Source organism: Pristiophorus japonicus, chromosome 13 (genome assembly GCF_044704955.1).
Source record: "Pristiophorus japonicus isolate sPriJap1 chromosome 13, sPriJap1.hap1, whole genome shotgun sequence".
Taxonomy (NCBI): domain Eukaryota; kingdom Metazoa; phylum Chordata; class Chondrichthyes; family Pristiophoridae; genus Pristiophorus; species Pristiophorus japonicus.
This window is the reverse complement of record NC_091989.1, coordinates 36,067,467-36,087,855: the sequence shown is the minus strand read 5'-3', so window position 1 is coordinate 36,087,855 and position 20,389 is coordinate 36,067,467. Positions and strand designations below refer to the sequence as shown.

General features: G+C 43.1%; 1 protein-coding gene across 3 annotated transcripts in view; it reads left to right on the top strand.

The window, feature by feature from the left end:
• sema3c (sema domain, immunoglobulin domain (Ig), short basic domain, secreted, (semaphorin) 3C) overlaps nucleotides 1-17,657 on the top strand; it is a 151,298-nt gene extending 133,641 nt beyond the window's left edge. For all 3 annotated transcript variants that reach the window (XM_070897368.1, XM_070897367.1, XM_070897366.1), the window contains exons 17-18: nucleotides 5,680-5,810; nucleotides 14,894-17,657. In XM_070897368.1, coding sequence (XP_070753469.1) covers nucleotides 5,680-5,810; nucleotides 14,894-15,313 — 551 coding nt within the window. In that variant the 3' untranslated portion in view covers nucleotides 15,314-17,657. The remainder of the gene's footprint in view (nucleotides 1-5,679; nucleotides 5,811-14,893) is intronic.
• Nucleotides 17,658-20,389: the final 2,732 nt, after the last annotated feature.

Genomic DNA, 20,389 nt, shown 5'->3' with positions numbered 1-20,389 from the left:
CTAATCTTAGTGTCATCTGCACTACACTCTGTCCCCTCTTCTAGGCCATCTATGTATATTGTAAACAGTTGTGGTCCCAGTACTGATCCCTGTGGCACACCACTAACCACTGATTTCCAACCGGAAAAGGACCCATTTATCCCGACTCTCTGCTTTCTGTTCGCCAGCCAATTCTCTATCCATGCTAATACATTTCCTCTGACTCCACGTACCTTTATCTTCTGCAGTAACCTTTTGTGTGGCACCTTATCGAATGCCTTTTGGAAATCCAAATACACCACATCCATTGGTACACCCCTATCCACCATACTCGTTATATCCTCAAAGAATTCCAGTAAGTTAGTTAAACATGATTTCCCTTTCATGAATCCATGCTGCGTCTGCTTGATTGCACTATTCCTATCCAGATGTCAGGCTATTTCTTCCTTCATGATAGTTTCAAGCATTTTCCCCACTACAGATGTTAAACTAACTGGCCTATAGTTACCTGCCTTTTGCCTGCCCCCTTTTTTAAACAGAGGCGTTACATTAGCTGCTCTCCAATCCGCTGGTGCCTCCCCAGAGTCCAGAGAATTTTGGTAGATTATAACAAATGCATCTGCTATAACTTCCGCCATCTCTTTTAATACCCTGGGATGCATTTCATCAGGACTTGTCTACCTTCAGTCCCATTAGTCTGTCTAGCACTACCTCCCTAGTGATAGTGATCATCTCAAGGTCCTCCCTTCCCACATTCCTATGACCAGCAATTTTTGGCATGGTTTTTGTGTCTTCTACTGTGAAGACGGAAGCAAAATAATTGTTTAAGGTCTCAGCCATTTCCACATTTCCCATTATTAAATCCCCCTTTTCATCTTCTAAGGGACCAACATTTACTTTAGTCACTCTTTTCCGTTTTATATATCTGTAAAAGCTTTTACTATCTGTTTTTATGTTTTGCGCAAGTTTACCTTCGTAATCTATCTTCCCTTTCTTTAATGCTTTTTTAGTCATTCTTTGTTGTTGCTTAAAATTTTCCCAATCCTCTAGTTTCCCACTAACCTTGGCCACCTTATACGCATTGGTCTTTGATTTGATACTTTCCTTTATTTCCTTGGTTATCCACGGCTGGTTATCTCTTCTCTTGCCGCCCTTCTTTTTCACTGGAATATATTTTTGTTGCGAATTATGAAAGAGCTCCTTAAAAGTCCTCCACTGTTCCTCAATTGTGCCACCGTTTAGTCCTTGTTTCCAGTCTACTTTAGCCAACTCTGCCCTCATCCCACTGTAGTCCCCTTTGTTTAAGCATAGTACGCTCGTTTCTGACATAACTTCTCATCCTCAATCTGTATTACAAATTCAACCATTTGATCACTCATTCCGAGAGGATCTTTTACGAGGAGATCGTTTATTTTTCCTGTCTCGTTACACAGGACCAGATCCAAAATGGCTTGCTCCCTTGTAGGCTCTGTTACATACTGTTCTAAGAAACAATCCCGTATGCATTCTATGAATTCCTCCTCCAGGCTACCCCCTGCGATTTAATTTGACCAATCGATATGTAGGTTATAATCCCCCATAACTACTGCCGTTCCTTTTTCACATGCCTCCATTATTTATACAAAAGTAATTGCTGCTGGAAATACCGAAATACAGAATTCAGTGCACCTTTTTGCAGATATCACGTACTTTTTCCATTTTACTACACATATTGGGCCCAATTTTGGCCATGACTTGCATCAATTTTTTTGGAGTAAGTTGTTTTTTCTGGCGTAAGTTTAAAAAGTGGCATTTTCCCCTAAAAATTTGCTCCAGAGTAAGGCAGTTAGATACGATTTTTTTTAGTTCAGTTTTTTTTCAAAAAGGGGCATTCCCAGACACTTACACCAGTTTTGGCCATTTATGCCACTTTGGCTAGCTAAAACTTACTCCAAATCGACTTAGGTCAGCGTATGTGGCCAGCTCTGAAAAACATTGCGGGCAGTGAAGAATTCGTCGCAGGTTAGTACATTTAAAGCACCAACACTTACAAAGCACTAAACAAAGCACAAAAAGTAATAAGCAATCAATCAATAACAAATAAAAAAAAGAAGTCCTACCTTTATGCCAGAATCAAGTTTTTTTTTTGAAGTCATCCCCCCCCCCCCAAAAACTCTCCTCCTCTCACCCACACCCACACCCCCCCCCCCGCCACCCGCCCCCCCTCCCACCAATCAAAACTCTCAAGCTTAACCATCAATGAATAAAAAATAAAACTGAAGTCCTACCTCGGCCCAGGAACTCAGCGGGCCGGCCAGCCAGTGCGGGAGACCACACGGCCGGGGATAGGGTGCGGCGAGATCGGGGTGCCCTTCAGCCGGGGATAGGGGCTGCGAGCATCGGCTTCTGCTCACAGCCCGCAGGACACGCTGGGAGGGCAGGAGCATGCGCGCAGACTTCACTGCGCATGCGGGCAGGTGCCGGCACTGTTTTCGGCGCTGGCCTGTTGCTCCGCCCACCACTTCACAATGCACACCACGCTGGGACTCCGGGGACTCGGAAGAGAGGCCAGGATGGGACAACTTTTTTCCGACGCCGTTTCCAGCGCGCAAAGTTGGCGCACTTAAGGTAAGTGCACCGAAAAAAAGGGTTGGGCAAAATTGAGCCTATTATGCTGCTTTGTTACATTCACAACATCCGAGGAGTATTGTCAACCTGTGGAATTCCCTACCGCAGAGAGTTGTTGATACCAGTTCATTGGATATATTCAAGAGGGAGTTGATATCGCCTACGGCTAAAGGGATCAAGGGATATGGAGAGAAAAGGAAATGGGTACTGAGGTGGATGATCAGCCATGATCTTATTGAATGGTGGTGCAGGCTGGAAGGGCCGAATGGCCTACTCCTGCACCTATTTTCTATGTTTCGATAAAGATTGAGGACCAAAATAAACATGCTTTCAGACACTCACTTACAATTACCTCTTGTAGCGTATGAGTTCAATTTGCTTCAAGTAAGAAGGTGGGGAAGGAAACCCAACGCACAGAATTTTGTCAGCGGTTTTTCTAATAGAATGGCCCAGGTGGTAATGACAGCGAAACTGTCAGCCCTTGCCTCATTACTGTGTAAAATTGACAGCAACTACTGGCGTCCGCACGTACACAGTTAAACACGGAAATCCGGAAGTTGCTATTAGTGATACCATGCTCCTCCATAGGGTACACTGTTGCAGTCTTCGCAGATGCAATCAACACAGAATCAGTAAATTTACATGAATTTCAACTTTTTGCATATTATTCTTAATGTAAAATCCATTTAAAATGTTAAGCCTTGTTGAATAGAAACATAGAAACATAGAAAATAGGTGCAGGAGCAGGCCATTCAGCCCTTCTAGCCTGCACCGCCATTCAATGAGTTCATGGCTGAACATGAAACTTCAGTACGCCCTTCCTGCTTTCTCGCCATAACCCTTGATCCCCCGAGTAGTAAGGACTTCATCTAACTCCCTTTTGAATATATTTAGTGAATTGGCCTCAACTACTTTCTGTGGTAGAGAGTTCCACAGGTTCACCACTTTCTGGGTGAAGAAGTTTCTCCTCATCTCGGTCCTAAATGGCTTACCACTTATCCTTAGACTGTGACCCCTGGTTCTGGACTTCCCCAACATTGGGAACATTCTTCCTGCATCCAACCTGTCCAAACCCGTCAGAATTTTAAACGTTTCTATGAGGTCCCCTCTCACTCTTCTGAACTCCAGTGAATACAAGCCCAGTTGATCCAGTCTTTCTTGATAGGTCAGTCCCACCATCCCAGGAATCAGTCTGGTGAATCTTCGCTGCACTCCCTCAATAGCAAGAACGTCCTTCCTCAAGTTAGGAGACCAAAACTGTACACAATACTCCAGGTGTGGCCTCACCAAGGCCCTATACAACTGTAGCAACACCTCCCTGCCCCTGTACTCAAATCCCCTCGCTATGAAGGCCAACATGCCATTTGCTTTCTTAACCGCCTGCTGTACCTGCATGCCAACCTTCAATGACTGATGTACCATGACACCCAGGTCTCGCTGCACCTTCTCCCTTCCTAATCTGTCACCATTCAGATAATAGTCTGTCTCTCTGTTTTTACCACCAAAGTGGATAACCTCACATTTATCCACATTATACTTCATCTGCCACGCATTTGCCCACTCACCTAACCTATCCAAGTCGCTCTGCAGCCTCATAGCATCCTCCTCGCAGCTCACATTGCCACCCAACTTAGTGTCATCCGCAAATTTGGAGATACTACATTTAATCACCTCGTCTAAATCATTAATGTACAACGTAAACAGCTGGTGCCCCAGCACAGAACCTTGCGGTACCCCACTAGTCACTGCCTGCCATTCTGAAAAGTACCCATTTACTCCTACTCTTTGCTTCCTGTCTGACAACCAGTTCTCAATCCACGTCAGCACACTACCCCCAATCCCATGTGCTTTAACTTTGCACATTAATCTCCTGTGTGGGACCTTGTCGAAAGCCTTCTGAATGAGGTGTAACTGAATTTTTAAACGGCATACCAAGTCATAATTATTGCCGTACAACCTCTTTGGCCCTGAAAAACGAATTTTAGAAGTTTGGTGCATCATTCCCTCCATCATTCCATGATAAACATGCCATAGATTTTTTAGATAATAAAAAATAATTGTTATTTTATATATTTAAAGTTTGTTTATGATATTTCAGCTTCCACCTTAATCCCATGTGGCATGTCCCAATCTTTATTTTGCTTTCTGTAAAATGATTAAAAAGTGAATGATAATCAGTGCTTTTTACTTCCTGGTTTGCTGTCTTGAGAATTTTTCAATCTGATTGGCTGCTCCGCATGCTTGATGACTTCACTGTTCCTGGACACCAGGGATCCCCTCTAGATGGCGCCAGAATGAACTTGGCATCGTAATAGGGGAAAGTGATGCCACAGGGCCCACTAAACTTTTATGGGCAGCTTTCTTCGAGGTCAGCAGCGAGCGCAAAATCCAGGCCATTAAAAGCACTACAAATATTGTGTGATGCTGTACAAAAATGCTCCCATAGTTTGTATATCATTTGGCTTGCAAAACTTGATGCCAAACAAAATCGTCAGCATCTGTTTTGATTGTTTATAACAACATGAATCCAAAACTTAAAATGCAGACACGTGCTGCAGATTCTTCACAGACATGTCATCATCTTTTGTCAAATTATAATTCCAACAAAAGATATATGGTTAGAGTTATTACTTTTCATTATTTTTTGGATTGCATGGAGATGATGTTATAATAAAAAACAGATAGGACTGCATGAAAGATCTCATTCACAGAGACATCTTCAGTCACTCTGAATCTGCTCATCGACACAGTTTTAAATGAATACTTACATTTTTTTTTAGTTTCACCTACTCATCCAATCTGTACTATATATAGAATGCAGAATGGTGTTCTATGGGATGTGAATTATATTCCACTTGTCGCACTGGTAACTCATTCATGGTTTTGTCACTTATTATTATCTGGCTAGCCCAATCATTGAGATATCTCTTATATCCTCCCTTTAGTCAGTGCACTAAATTCTATTCAATACATATTGAAAGTCATAATATTGAGATAATTAGATACATTTCAAACTTGCTATGATTCTGGCTTCATGTTTAATGTAATATATATGGTAGTTATGTATATTTAAAATCTGTGCATTAATTTCAGCCTACAGAAATGCAGTGGAGTCTATGCAATATGGAGTGAAAAACAACACTGCCTTCCTCGAATGCACACCAAAGTCACCCCAAGCATCAGTCAAATGGTTGATGCAGAAAGCAAATGACAGAAGAAAGGAGGTGTGTATTCATACAAGTATATAACAGTTTCTTTTCAAAAAGCAATGACACAGGAATGAAGCAGGATTCTGGTGTGTGACCATAAAACTATTGGGGCTGGATTTTCCGGTGTTTTGCGCTCCGGGTTTCACCCCGGAACAACGGCAATAGTGGCAGTGAGGTCTTCTGCACCCTGCAGCGAACAAAAATGCTTCATGCTCTCCTTTGGAGAACGCCCAGAGAAGTTTGCCAGGTACACTGAAGAGACTCTACATATATGCACCCCTGCAGTAATGCATGAGCAATTCATACACCATGGAAGGAGTGGCAACGTCATGGGCATCTGCAGTGAAGTTTCTGACAATGAAGGGTCAGATTACAGATGTACAGATGATTAAATCTCTAAGGCTCTACTTGCACCTGGGGGCCCAATTTACAAGAGGTTCTCGCTTCCAGATTAGGTAAAATAGGGAATCAGCTTGAGACAATCTTGATGGCAGGCTTCACATTCCTCAGTGGTGACCAATGATCTGCTCCCATGCAGATCCCTGTTTAACTAGAAGGAACGTCCAACAATAAGAGCAATGGGTGAGGTAGGATCCTCTGAGGGTGCAACTCAGTTTCTCTCTGCATAGGATCAATATAGCAATGGACAGAGACTGCCAGCTAAGGTGTGTTCCAAAGTGCTGGCAGTCGTTCTGGAACATCGCAGGACCCAATACAAGGAAGTACATGGCCACATAAATCCCTGGAGGCCTCCATTGAGGAACAGCAGGCTTTTGCCATACTTACTGCTGCCAGAAAGGTAGCACTTCGAAGGAGCACTAGATTCATAAGCAGAAAACTGACACCATAAACTGGTGGGCAAAGGGGAAAGAAGAAAGAAACAATAATAGCACATACATTGAATACTAGTAGGAAAATAAATTGAATGCACTTAATTTCAGTCTATGTGGTGAAAGTACTCCCACAGTATTGTTAGGGAGGGAGTTCAAGGATTTTGACCCAGCAATGATGGAAGAAAGGTGATATATTTCAAAGTCAGGATGCGGTGTGACTTGGAGGGGAATGTGGAGGTGGTGGTGTTCCCATGCACCTGTTGCCCTTGTCCTTCTAAGTGGTAGAGGTCGAGGGTTTGGGAGGTACGGTCGAAGAAACCTTGGCGAGTTGCTGCAGTGCATCTTGTTGATGATACACACTGCAGCCACAGTGCGCTGGTGGTGGAGGGAGTGAATGTTTAAGGTGGTGGATGGGGTGTCAATCAAACAGGCTGCTTTGTCCTGGATGGTGTCGAGCTACTTGAGTGTTGTTGGAGCTGCACTCATCCAGGCAAGTGGAGAGTATTCCATCACACTCCTGACATGTGCCTTGTAGGTGGTGTGCTGAGATGTTCTTATCTCTGGTCTTTCAAACAATCAGGATTGAGTGCAATCCAATATGGTGGGTATTTTGAGTTTAATCGGAGTTTAGGACGGAACATAAGACACTAGTTATACAGCAAAAATATACAACCGTGACAAGTAGCGGCTACCAGACCCGATCGGACAGATGGCTGGCGTGCGTGAACAGCTCTCCTTGATCCTCTCCTTCCTGAACTGCCCAGAGATGTTACACCGAAGCCAGTATTAACTCCTCCCTTAGGTGTTCTTACTTCACCATCTGCACTAAGGGCTTTTCGGGTCTTGCTTTTATTCTCTTTTTAGGCGTGGGCCTGGGGTAAAATAATGGACAGGACCATTTAACCTATAGAGGTTCCCCTTAAAACAAGGTGTCCAATGGCATGTTGAGTTCTTTTTCTAAACCATGGAAAAAGGGTCAATCCTCCTGTTATCTCTCACCTGTCAGAGGTCTTCTCTTAGCCATTACACATGCTTTCTGTACTTGACCAATCATGGCCTTACAGCATGTTGAGGACTGTCTTCACTTATCTCATCCAGCCCTGTCCTCCCAAGGTTAGAGTCTCTCATACTCATTTTCCAGTAAAATATAACTGCTACATTATCCCCTTACTTGTCTCAGGCTCCAATACAATCATTTAAGCACCGTATTATTCACGTCACAGTTTCATTCACAAAAGCATATACCTTTCAGGTATCCCTAATTTCTAACAGGTGGAAAGGTTTTGGGGAGTCAGGAGGTGAGACACTTGCCCCAGAATACCCAACCTCTGACCTGCTCCTGTAGCCACAGTATTTATGTGACTGGTCCAGTTAAGTTTCTGGTCAAGGGTGAGCCCCAGGATGTTGATGGTGGGGGATTCGGCGATGGTAATGCAATTGCATGTCAAGGGGAGGTGATTAGACTCTCTTTTGTTGGAGATGGTCATTGCATGGCATTTGTGTAGCGCGAATGTTACTTGCCACTTATCAGCATAAGCTTGGATGTTGTCCAGGTTTTGCTGCATATGGACATGAACAGCTTCGTTATCTGAGGAGTTGCGAATGGAACTGAACATTGTAATCATCAACAAACATTCCCACTTCTGACCTTATGATGGAGGGAATGTCTTTGATGAAGCAGCTGAAAATGGTTGGGCCTAGGACACTGCCTTGTGGCACTCCTGCAGCAATGTTCTGGGGCTGGGATGATTGAACTCCAACAACCACAACCATCTCCCTTTGTTAGCTTCCTTTCCTATAAGCTTCCTATAAGAGTAAGGAAGTCTTGCTGCAATTATATAGGGCTTTTGAGACCACGCCTGGAGTACTGTGTACAGTTTTGGTCTCCTTACTTAAAGAAGGATATACTTGCCTTAGAGAGGCTGCAACAAAGGTTCACTTTACTGATTCCTGGGATGAGAGGGCTGTCCTATGAGGAGAGATTGAATAGAATCAGCCTACATTTTCTGGAGTTTAGAAGCATGAGAGGTGATCTCATTGAAACATATAAAATTCTTAGAGAGCTTGACAGGGTTGATGCTGAGAGGCTGTTTTCCCTGGCCATAGTAAGGAGGGACATTAGCCTGGATGATGTGGAATCGGTATGGGTGGAGCTGCGGAATACCAAAGGGCAGAAAACGCTAGTGGGAGTTGTGTACAGACCACCAAACAGTAGTAGTGAGGTTGGGAACAGCATCAAACAAGAAATAAGGGATGTGTGCGATAAAGGTACAGCAGTTATCATGGGCGACTTTAATCTACATATTGATTGGGCTAACCAAACTGGTAGCAATGCAGTGGAGGAGGATTTCCTGGAGTGTATTAGGGAGGTTTTCTTGACCAATATGTCAAGGAACCAACTAGAGAGCTGGCCATCCTAGACTGTGTGATGTGAAATGAGAAGGGACTAATTAGCAATCTTGTTGTGCGAGGCCCCTTGGGGAAGAGTGACCATAATATGGTAGAATTCTTTATTAAGATGGAGAGTGACATAGTTAATTCGGAAACTAGGATCCTGAACTTAAGGAAAGGTAACTTTGACGGTATAAGGCGTGAATTGGCTAGAATAGACTGGCAAAGGATACTTAAAGGGTTGATGGTGGATAGGCAATGCCAAATATTTAAAGATCACATGGATGAACTTCAGCAATTGTACATCCCTGTCTGGAGTAAAAATAAAACTAGGAAGGTGGCTCAACCGTGGCTAACAAGGGAAATTAAGGATAGTGTTAAAACTAAGGTAGAGGCATATAAATTGGCTAGAAAAAGCAACAAACCTGAGGACTGGGAGAAATTTAGAATTCAACAAAGGACGACTAAGGGTTTAATCAAGAGGGGGAAAGTAGAGTACGAGAGGAAGCTTGCAGGGAACATAAAAACTGACTGCAAAATCTTCTATAAATATGTGAAGAGAAAAAGATTAGTGAAGACAAACGTAGGTCCCTTACAGTCGGATTCAGGTGAATTTATAATGGGGAACAAAGAAATGGCAGACCAATTGAACAAATACTTCGGTTCTGTCTTCACGAAGGAAGACACAAATAACCTTCCAAATGTACTAGGGGACAGTGGGTCTAGTAAGAAGGAGGAACTGAAGGATATCCTTATTAGGCGGGAAATTGTGTTAAGAAAATTGATGGGATTGAAGGTCGATAAGTCCCCGGGGCCTGATAGTCTGCATCCCAGAGTACTTAAGGAAGTGACCCTAGAAATAGTGGATGCATTGGTGATCATTTTCCAAAAGTCTATCGACTCTGGATCAGTTCCTATGGACTAGAGGGTAGCTAATGTAAAACCACTTTTTAAAAAAGGAGGGAGAGAGAAAACGGATAATTATAGTCCGGTTAGCCTGATATCAGTAGTAGGGAAAATGTTGGAATCAATCATTAGGGATGAAATAGCAGCGCATTTGGAAAGCAGTGGCAGGATCGGTCCAAGTCAGCATGGATTTATGAAAGGGAAATCATGCTTGACGAATCTTCTGGAATTTTTTGAGGATGTAACTAGCAGAGCGGACAAGGGAGAACCAGTGGATGTGGTGTATTTGGACTTTCAAAAGGCTTTTGACAAGGTCCCGCACAAGAGATTGGTGTGCAAAATGAAAGCACATGGTATTGGGGGTAATGTACTGACGTGGATAGAGAACTGGTTGGCAGACAGGAAGCAAAGAGTCGGGACAAACAGGTCCTTTTCAGAATGGCAGGCAGTGACTAGTGGAGTGTCGCAGGGTTCAGTGCTGGGACCCCAGCTCTTTACCATATACATTAACGATTTAGATGAAGGAATTGAGTGTAATATCTCCAAGTTTGTAGATGACACTAAACTGGGTGGCGGTGTGAGCTATGAGGAGGACGCTAAAAGGCTGCAGGGTGACTTGGACAGGTTAGGTGAGTGGGCAAGTACATGGCAGATGCAGTATAATGTGGATAAATGTGAGGTTATCCACTTTGGGGGCAAAAACACGAAGGCAGAATATTATCTGAATGGCGGCAGATTAGGAAAAGGGGAAGTGCAACGAGACCTGGGTGTCATGGTTCATCAGGCATTGAAAGTTGGCATACAGGTACAGCAGGCGGTGAAGAAGGCAAATGGTATGTTGACCTTCATATCTAGGGGATTTGAGTATAGGAGCAGGGAAGTCTTACTGCAGTTGTATAGGGCCTTGGTGAGGCCTCACCTGGAATATTCTGTTCAGTTTTGGTCTCCCAATCTGAGGAAGGACGTTCTTGCTATTGAGGGAGTGCAGCGAAGGTTCACCAGACTAATTCCAGGGATGGCTGGACTGACATATGAGGAGAGACTGGATCAACTGGGCCTTTATTCACTGGAATTTAGAAGGATGAGAGGGGATCTCATAGAACTGTATAAGATTCTGACGGAACTGGACAGGTTAGATGCGGGAAGAATGTTCCCGATGTTGGGGAAGTCCAGAACCAGGGGACATAGTCTAAGGATAAGGGTTAGGCCATTTAGGACTGAGATTAGGAGAAACTTCTTCACTCAGAGTTGTTAACCTGTGGAATTCCCTGCCGCAGAGAGTTGTTGATGTCAGTTCATTGGATATATTCAAGAGGGAGTTAGATATGGCCCTTATGGCTAAAGGGATCAAGGGGTATGGAGAGAAAGCAGGAAAGGGGTACTGAGGGAATGATCAGCCATGATCTTATTGAATGGCGGTGCAGGCTTGAACATCCGAATGGCCTACTCCTGCACCTATTTTCTTTGTTTTCTATGTTTCTATGAAGAGTCTAGAACCGGGGGTCATAGTATCAGGATAAGGGTTGGCCATTTAGGACTGAGATGAGAATTTTCTTCGCTCAGAGGGTTGTGAATTCTTGGAATTCTCTACCCAAGAAGGCTGTGGATACTCAGTCATTGAGTATATTCGGGACTGAGATTGATAGATTTTTAGATACTAAGGGACTCAAGGGATATGGGGATAGGGTGGGAAAGTGGAGTTGAGGTAGAAGATCTTATTGATTAGCGGAGCAGGCTCGAGGGGCCGAATGGCCTACTCCGGCTCCTATTTCTTATGTTCTTATGCTGAGGTCACTTTCACAGCCCCGTGATGGGACTTGTGTGGAGATCCTGTTTGAGGAGGTGGTATCATTTGATTGCAGCCAAACATATGAATGATAGATGACAAAGACAGGTCTTTTCAGATAAACCCAGGTAGGTGTACCTAGGTCTGAACACGTGGCTCCTGGGAAGCTTGAATAAGCATCACATTCGCCAGTTGTATCTGCTTTTTTTCCCTCTACACAAAGTCCTCTTCCTCTTCTAAATCAAGTGCTTCCAAAGGAATGCATGAAAGAATTAGCATGCTGAAAAATGTTCTCGCTATCAGTAAACTAGCAGCTGTCAGCACGACGTTTGTGGGAAACGAATTATGGAAAAAAACAGTGTCAACCTCCAATAGCAACGAATTCACCAAGGGCAATACAGAAGCAGATTTACACACATGCCGGAATGTTTGAGGCAGAAGCAGTCAGTAAAACATGCCTTTTAGAAGTCCATTCCCACAGGCCAGAGTGGCAAATCCTAGCAGCACCCGTATAATATGGGGAAGCAACAGAAAAGTGGTGACCAGGTGAAAAATATCACTGACTTTCATGGGACCAATTTGCAGGAGGTTGCACTAAATTAGGATCGCTAACTCATGCACACTCCTGGTGAAGCCTTGAAAATGTAGGAAGCATTCAATTCAGTGTATTGCATTTCTCATGCTTGGCCTGACTGGCTGGATTCAGTGGGGATGTGCTCCAAGAATTACTGAGTTGGCCCAGTAATAGTTTTACTTTCAATGAGCAATGAGAAATCCGTTACTCTCAATGAGTAAGTGCAACCTTATATTGATGCTCAATATAGAGAGCAGTCAGTGGACGTCATTGTTGCTTCATGGTAAAGTATTAATTAATACATGTGTCCATATTAAGGGGTGATCGTATTGTGTTCTTGAACCAGTTCTTATATAAAGGAAAGATAAAATGAATTTTTTTTTTCAGTTTTAGATTTGACTTTTTATAACATTTATATAATTTGAAAGGATGAATAGGCTGCATCTCATTTCTCTTGAAAAAAGAAAGCTGAGGGGTGACCTAATAGAAATCTTTCAAATTATGAAAGGTTTGATAGAGTGGATACAGAGAGAATGTTTCCACTTGTGGGGAAGAGCAAAACTAGAGGCCATCAATATAAGATAGTCACCAAGAAATCCAATAGGGAATTCAGAAGAAACTTCTTTACCCGAAGAGTGGTGAGAATGTGACTACGGGGAGTGGTTGAAGCGAATAGTACAGATGCATTTAAGGGGAGGCTAGACACGCATATGAGGGAGAAGGGAACAAAGGGTTATGTTGGTAGATTTAGATTAAGAAAGGCGGGAGGAGGCTCGAGTGGAGTATAAACGCCTGCATGGGCCAAATGGCTTGTTTCTGTGTCGTATATGCTATGTAATCCTATGTAATTTTAATTTTCAGCGATGAAAAACTGTTTGCAAAACCTTGTTCATCCTAGGGAAGAATTGTCAGGAGACAATGGTAATTTTGTCACAATGACTTTTGATGCAATTGATTTTGTTCCATTGTAAGTCTGCAAACAAATGAAAAAAGATTCACCAAGCACTTTTCATGAGCCATTGCCCCTTTAGTTAAATTAAGGCTATCATTTCAGGTCTGTTATCAATGACATCCTGTTTTACATTCATAGAATCATCGAAAATTACGACACAGAAGGCGACCATTCGGCCCATTGTGTCCGTGTCGTTCCTCCTTCAGCGCTCCCTCTCATACCGGTTTACGTCCACACATTCCCGAACAGAGGCAACAAGGTGATGGGAAATGCAGAACAGTAACTGTCCTCCCTTCTTCATCCCCATTTTGATCGCAGTCTACAATGACAAAATATCCTCCCAAAACCCACCTGCCTCTCCATCTCCCTCCCTTTCTTTAAGAGCTTCCTTAAAACCCATTTCCTTGACCAAGCTTTTAGTCAACCCTTCTAATATGTTGATTTCTGACCGGCTACGCTTCTGTGAAGCACATTAGGATGTTTTTTCTACATTAAAGACACTATATAAATATAGGTTGTTGTTGCTCTTCTTTGCTTTAATTGCTAAGATGGGCCAATGAATGATTTGTACATGATAATGTATTCAGATGTTCATTCATTGATTTAAGATGCATATAAAAACATGGCATTGCATTTGGATTTAGGTATGATTTTTTTTATTTTATGTGTCAGAATACAAACAATTTTTTAAATCTAAGTTTATTGATTTTCTCTCTTTTGCCTTGTTCCCCTGTTACCCCCATTACATATCATCACAGTTGAGAACGTGGATCAGGAACCAGCTCCCAGCCTCCCCCAGTACCACTGTGGGTTGGTTCCCAGGAGAGGCATGAGAACAGGCCAGGGTAATTCTCCCTCCCTACCCGGTCTCTGCACTTCTCCAGGAGTGTGAATCTATAACCTTGTGATGTTGCGCACTCATCATCATCATAGGCAGTCCCTCGAAATCGAGGAAGACTTGCTTCCACTCTAAAAATGAGTTCTTAGGTGATTGAACAGTCCAATATGGGAATTACAGTCTCTGTCACAGGTGGGACAGACAGTGGTTGAAGAAAAGGGTGGGTGGGACTGGTTTGCCGCACGCTCCTTCCGCTGCCTGCGCTTGGTTTCTGCATGCTCTCGGCGATGAGACTCGAGGTGCTCAGCGCCCTCCCGGATGCACTTCCTCCACTTAGGGCGGTCTTTGGCCAGGGACTCCCAGGTTTCGGTGGCGATGTTGCATTTTATCAGGGAGGCTTTGAGGGTGTCCTTGAAACATTTCCTTTGCCCACCTTGGACTCGCTTGCCGTGTAGGAGTTCCGAGTAGAGTGCTTGCTTTGGGAGTCTTCTGTCAGGCATGCGAATAATGTGGCCCGCCCAGCGAAGCTGATCGAGTGTGGTCAGTGCTTCGATGCTGGGGATGTTGGCCTGGTCGAGGACACTAATGTTGGTGCATCTGTCCTCCCAGGGATTTGCAGGATCTTGCAGAGACAACGCTGGTGGTATTTCTCCAGAGATTTGAGGTGACAACTGTGCATGGTCATTGTCTCTGAGCCGGCATGACAATGCTTTCCAGGATGAGCAAGATTTGTTCAGAGTGTCTTTTGATGTATTTTAGAGGAAAAACATTTCTTTAAGCTGCACAGTCTTTTAAAACAAGTGTCTATTTCATAACAGGTAAAGCAAGATGACAGAATTCTCGTAACTGAGCACGGCTTACTGATTCGTTCTGTACAAAACGTTGACCGAGGGCTCTATCACTGCATTGCCACCGAGAACAACTTTAAAAGCACAGTGATCAAGATCAAACTGAAGGTTGTTGATATGGACCTAGCTCCCCCCATAATTAACAAAGGGACTTCGTGGTCCTGGGGTGCTGCTAATGGCCTGAATGGCTTGCAACTCCTTCACAAGGACCTGGTCGGACTATTCAGTTACACAGAAATGCAGGCGATCAATAAGTATTGTAAGGAGAGTTGGCATCAGCAGAGACAGAATCCGGAGGGACAAGCAATTCGAATAGATCACCCGAAACTAAAGGCACTCATCGACAGAAGGAAAAGTCGGAATAGAAGAAACCAGTTGCCCGGTACTTAAAGGACTGCCTTGAAGTAATAATTCTTCGATGGATTGAAACTATTTAATATAAAGTGTACAGAATACATCTGTAGTCTTTTCTTCTTCATTTTTTAAAAATCTTTTCAAAGTACAACTAAATTCTTAAGTAATGTTTGAGCATGCTGTGATTAACAGAGCATTTTATGCTGTAAGTTGTCTGTGCTATTTAAAGACTTTTTTCCTTTGTAATGTCCAGATATGTGTTTAGATTTAATTCCTGGCTAGTTGTAATAACTTATGAGGAGGCAGTATTCTATTGACCTGTGTTTAAAAGTAACCTATTTCAAACCTGTGCTTTCATTCCGAACCTAAAGCTGCTGTAGCCCTTTGATTTCCCAACATATTTAGCTCCTCAGCCAAGGCCAATGATCTCTGCAACCTCATCTGAAGTTAATGAACGGGTTGGACCAAAGCATCCAGTTCATTCATGAGAAAATGTTAAATTAAGTGTGGTGTGATACAACTTCATTTCTAATGACCTTCGACTTCATAATGTAATAAGGATCTGGAAGGTTAAAGGAATAATTGGACTTACACTTTAATGTTATATATAATGGTGTAATATATAAAGGTAATGCCATCTTAAGTGCATAACCTTGAAGAAAATTATCTTAAGATCTTGAGGGCTGGATTTCCCACTTGCTGCTGCCTCTGTTTTTGCCCTGGAGGGGCAGCAATGGCAACAGTAAGCTCTTCCGGGCGGGAGGCCAGCTTCCAGCGCCCTGCCGGGTTTTCGAGGATGGTTTCGGCAGGGTGCGAAGCATTACCGACTGGCAAAGGCGAGCCGGTGTGCAACTCCCGTGGTTGCGACACCGGCTCGATTTTTGGCTCCCGCCTGATCCATAGCACTCCGCAGAGTGCCGTGCTGGGACCGCCTGTGAAAGCGGCGGTCCGAGCTATAGCGGCTGCAGTGAGGGTAAGCAGTGTCGACCTCAGGTAAGTGTGATTGGTTTTTTTTTGTGATCTATGTTGTGGTAGCATGTGTTATTTATTGGAAATATTTTGGGGGGGGTGGGGGGCGGTTTCAGGTTTTTTTTTTCCTCCCCAGGCCTCTCTCAGAGCGCTCCGAGGTCGACTGTTTAGCTTGGGATTATCACTTGCTCAGCCTGTCTAGCGCCCTCAGAGAGGTGTGCAACGCCTTCCTTAACGCTCTGCCCCACACTCGGGGCCAAGCTGCCCAATTTTGCTGACTGAGACGCAAACTGTTCCCGGGCGCTAACTTTACCGCCCCGCCTCCATTACCGCCCCGAAATGAGCAAAGCCGAAAATCCAGCCCTCAGAATCCAATTCTGTAAATACTCATTAAATATATTGCAATATACTGAAAAGATTAGCAATTAAAATATAGAAGGACGCAGAAGAAATGTTGCCTGGAAAACTTCAAGCTGCTCTACAACTGAAATAAAAACAGAAAATATTGGAATTACACAGCAGGCCAGTCGGCATCTGCAAGGAAATGAAGGTTAGCATTTTGTGTAGCCCTTCCTCCAGTTCTAATGAACGATCCTTGCCAAAGCATTATCAAGTGTCAATTGATTTGCTGTGCAATTGTAGCATTGTCTGTTTCTGGTTCAAATTTTTAGGATCTGTGTTGTGTTTATGCATTGCCTCTGATTCATGTTATGATGCAGAGAATGAAAATCACTACTGTCGCTTGTCGTGCAAGTAATCGACACTGAAAATTGGACAGCATTGAGTCATTAAAAAAAAAAGCGAATCTTCACTAGGTAAATAGTAGATTCACAGACAACCCCCCACTGAGTGACCCATCTACACATCGCTAAACCTCGAGGCACATTGACTAATGTTGCTGAACACAATCCTGCGAGCCATAAATAACTACAAATGGAATAAATACTGTCTCCATCATTCCTCCTAGAATTAAACCTGCAAAGTGTAAAGATGAATGCGTTATGAGACTTTATTGTAAATTAAATGTTTAAGATATTATTTGCTATGTTTAAATGTTATTTGGTATGTTGTAATGTGTAGATTAACAACAACAACAACTTGTATTTATATAGCTTCTTTAACGTAGTGAAACGTCCCAAGCCGCTTCACAGAAGAATTATGATAAAAAAAATTTGACATCGAGCCGCATAAGGAGAAATTAGTGCAGGTGACCAAAAGCTTAGTCAAAGAGGTAGGTTTTAAGATGCGTCTTAAAGGAGGGAAGAGAGGTAGCAAGGCAGAGAGTTTTAGGCAGGGGATTTCAGAAGTTAAGGCCTAGGCAACAGAGGGCACGGCCACCAATGTTGAGTGATTATAATCAAGGATGCTCAAGAGGGCAGAATTAGAAGAGCACAGATATCTCGGGGGGGTTGTGGGGCTGGAGGAGATTACAGAGATGGGGGGGGCAAGGCCATGGACGGATTTGAAAACAAGGATGAAAATTTTGAAATCAAGGCGTTACTTAACTGGGAGCCAATGTACGTCAGCGAGCACAGGGGTGATGGGTGAGCGGGACTTGCTGCGAGTTAGGACATGGGCAGCCGGGTTTTGGATCACCTTTAGTTTACGTAGGGTAGAATGTGGGAGGCCAGCCAGGAGTGCGTTGGAATAGTCAAGTCTAGAGGTAACAAAGGCATGGATGAGGGCTTCAACAGTGAATGAGCTGAGGCAAGGGCGGAGACGAGCGATGTTGCAGTGGTGGAAATAGGCGATCTTAGTTACGCTACAGGTATGTGGTCGAAAAGTACATTTAAAAGATTCACTAAATTAACCATTTCTCTTCCATTTACCAGTATATGCTGCAAGTTAAATTGAACAGGAAGGAAATCAAAAGTCACTGTACAGTTTTTACTAAAGTTAAATTGCTGTCAGAGTAAACAGCAAATTAAAACCAGTGAACTGGGTGTTCCTACAAAATAGCAGTTAACCTGTAGATGAAGAATAGATTACACCCTTCTGCTGGACTAATTTATGTAAAGTAAACACGACACAATGTACTTTCATGGTGATGATAATAAATCTTCAAAGACACATTTAACCTTTTCCAGTGCGTGTATTCTCTCTACCTCACACAGCATTCCACATGTTACAGAGACTGATATTATTCCACCTTTTGTTCTTTCTCATCTCCAGCCCTGATGGCACGGACTCATTCTGAGGCAGAGTCCAACGGATACCAACCGCCCTCGAGTACCTGACCCAAAAGACCATTCTGGATGAGTGAGCCTGATCCTATCCATTCCCCGCGCCCATAAGTGTGCACTTTCCAGTGGGAGTCACTGGAAAGCTGGAGGGGATTGTACGTTTTACCTCCTGAACCCACAGACACTGGGGCCAACGTTGTCGCCCACCGCCTCTCAGGTGGAGATTAGCTAATGCAATGCAGACCCGGGAATTCTAACCAGAACCTTTACCCATCAGGGGAGTTTTATTTCAAATACTTTAACTCTTCTCATAGTCATGCCTGTAGGTTCTCTACAGAAAAAGAAAAAAAGAAAGACTTGCATTTATATAGCGCCTTTCATGACCACCGGACGTCTCAAAGCGTTTTAAAGCCAATGAAGTACTTTTGGAGTGCAGTCGCTATTATAATGTGGGAAATATGCTTCCTTGGGATGTTAAGGAGCATGTCCCGGAGAAAAACTGAACAAATCTGTAAGAATTCCACTGTGTTTTGGACTAATATTTATATAGGAATTTTAAATATCCTCTCTCTCAAGTCTGTGCATCCCCTTCTATTTCTCCCCCAATGCCCTCCCTTAGAAGACTTGTCGTAGTGGCTTTATATTCAGAAAACTAATGGTTAAGATGTATTTTGGCTAGGGGAAGAGAAGGCAGTGATTGAATTGATTATGGAATATTCCATTTTACTCCCTGTGATCTTTGGCGAGCAGTGCATTAATCTAGCCATAATGAGGAAGATGGACTGCCTTTCAACAAGTCGGCATGCTTTTTGAGGTTAAAGATAACTGCTTTGTTAGAGCAGTGACCGTGGGAGGTGTGGTATCAACCTCTATTAATAGACTGCAGCAAAACCGGGAAAAATATTACCATGTCAGCACTCATGTATCTTTCCACAGGGTCTGCTCTGATGCTAACAGTTTATTAGGATTCCAACACACCACATACAAGTGCAGTAATAAATCATTTGAGGTAAATTCTGCACACCATATGAGCCAGTGTTATCAGTACAGTATTGCAACATCTCTTAAAATAAATTTATTCCAGTTCCTGGCAAATGTGCAGATATATCGCCTTTTTTTCTGGTTCAAAGGTAACATTCTCCATTTCTTTCAATTCGTGGGATTTACCAAATAAGAACTGAATGGGGTAGAAGAGCAAAAGAATCTCAGGATACAGGTGAACAAATCATTGAAAGCACCACCGCAGGTCAACAAAGCAATTGAAAATGTTAATAAAGGACTGGAGTTTATTTCCAGGGGTACAGAATTCTAAAGTAGTGAAGTTGTGTTAAACTTGTACAGGACCCTGATCAGGCCACACCACAGTTCTGGTCTCCATCCTATAAAAAGGACACAGAAGCACTGGAGAAAGAGCTTCAAAGATTTACAAGGATGGTACTAGAACTGAGAGATTACAGCTATCGGAAAAGATTGAATAGGTTGAGGCTTTTTTTTCTTTAAAAAAAAAGACTTAGAGGAGAGCTGAGGGAGGTCTTTAAAATTATAAATGTGTTGAACAGGGTAAATGTGGAGAGAATTGTTTCAACTTGTGGGAGAATCCAAATTGAAGGGCCATGAATACAAGCTAAATCTAATAGGAAAATGAGTAATTTCTTCATCAGAGAGTGGTTAGAATATGCAGCTCGCTATCACAGGAAGTAGTTTAGGCAAATAGCTTAGATGTTTTCAAAAGGAAACATTAAGGCACATGAGAGAAAAGGGAATAGAAAGAGATGTTGAAAGGCTGAGATAAGGCAGATTGAATGGGAGGAGACTCGCGTGGCGTATAAACACCAGCACGGACTGGTTGGGTCGAATGGCCTGTTTCTGTGCTGGATATTCTATGTAATTCTATATAATTTAAAGCCCATTTCTAGATGGTGATCACCTGAGATAGTGGTGGTGGATTTTCTCATTGAAC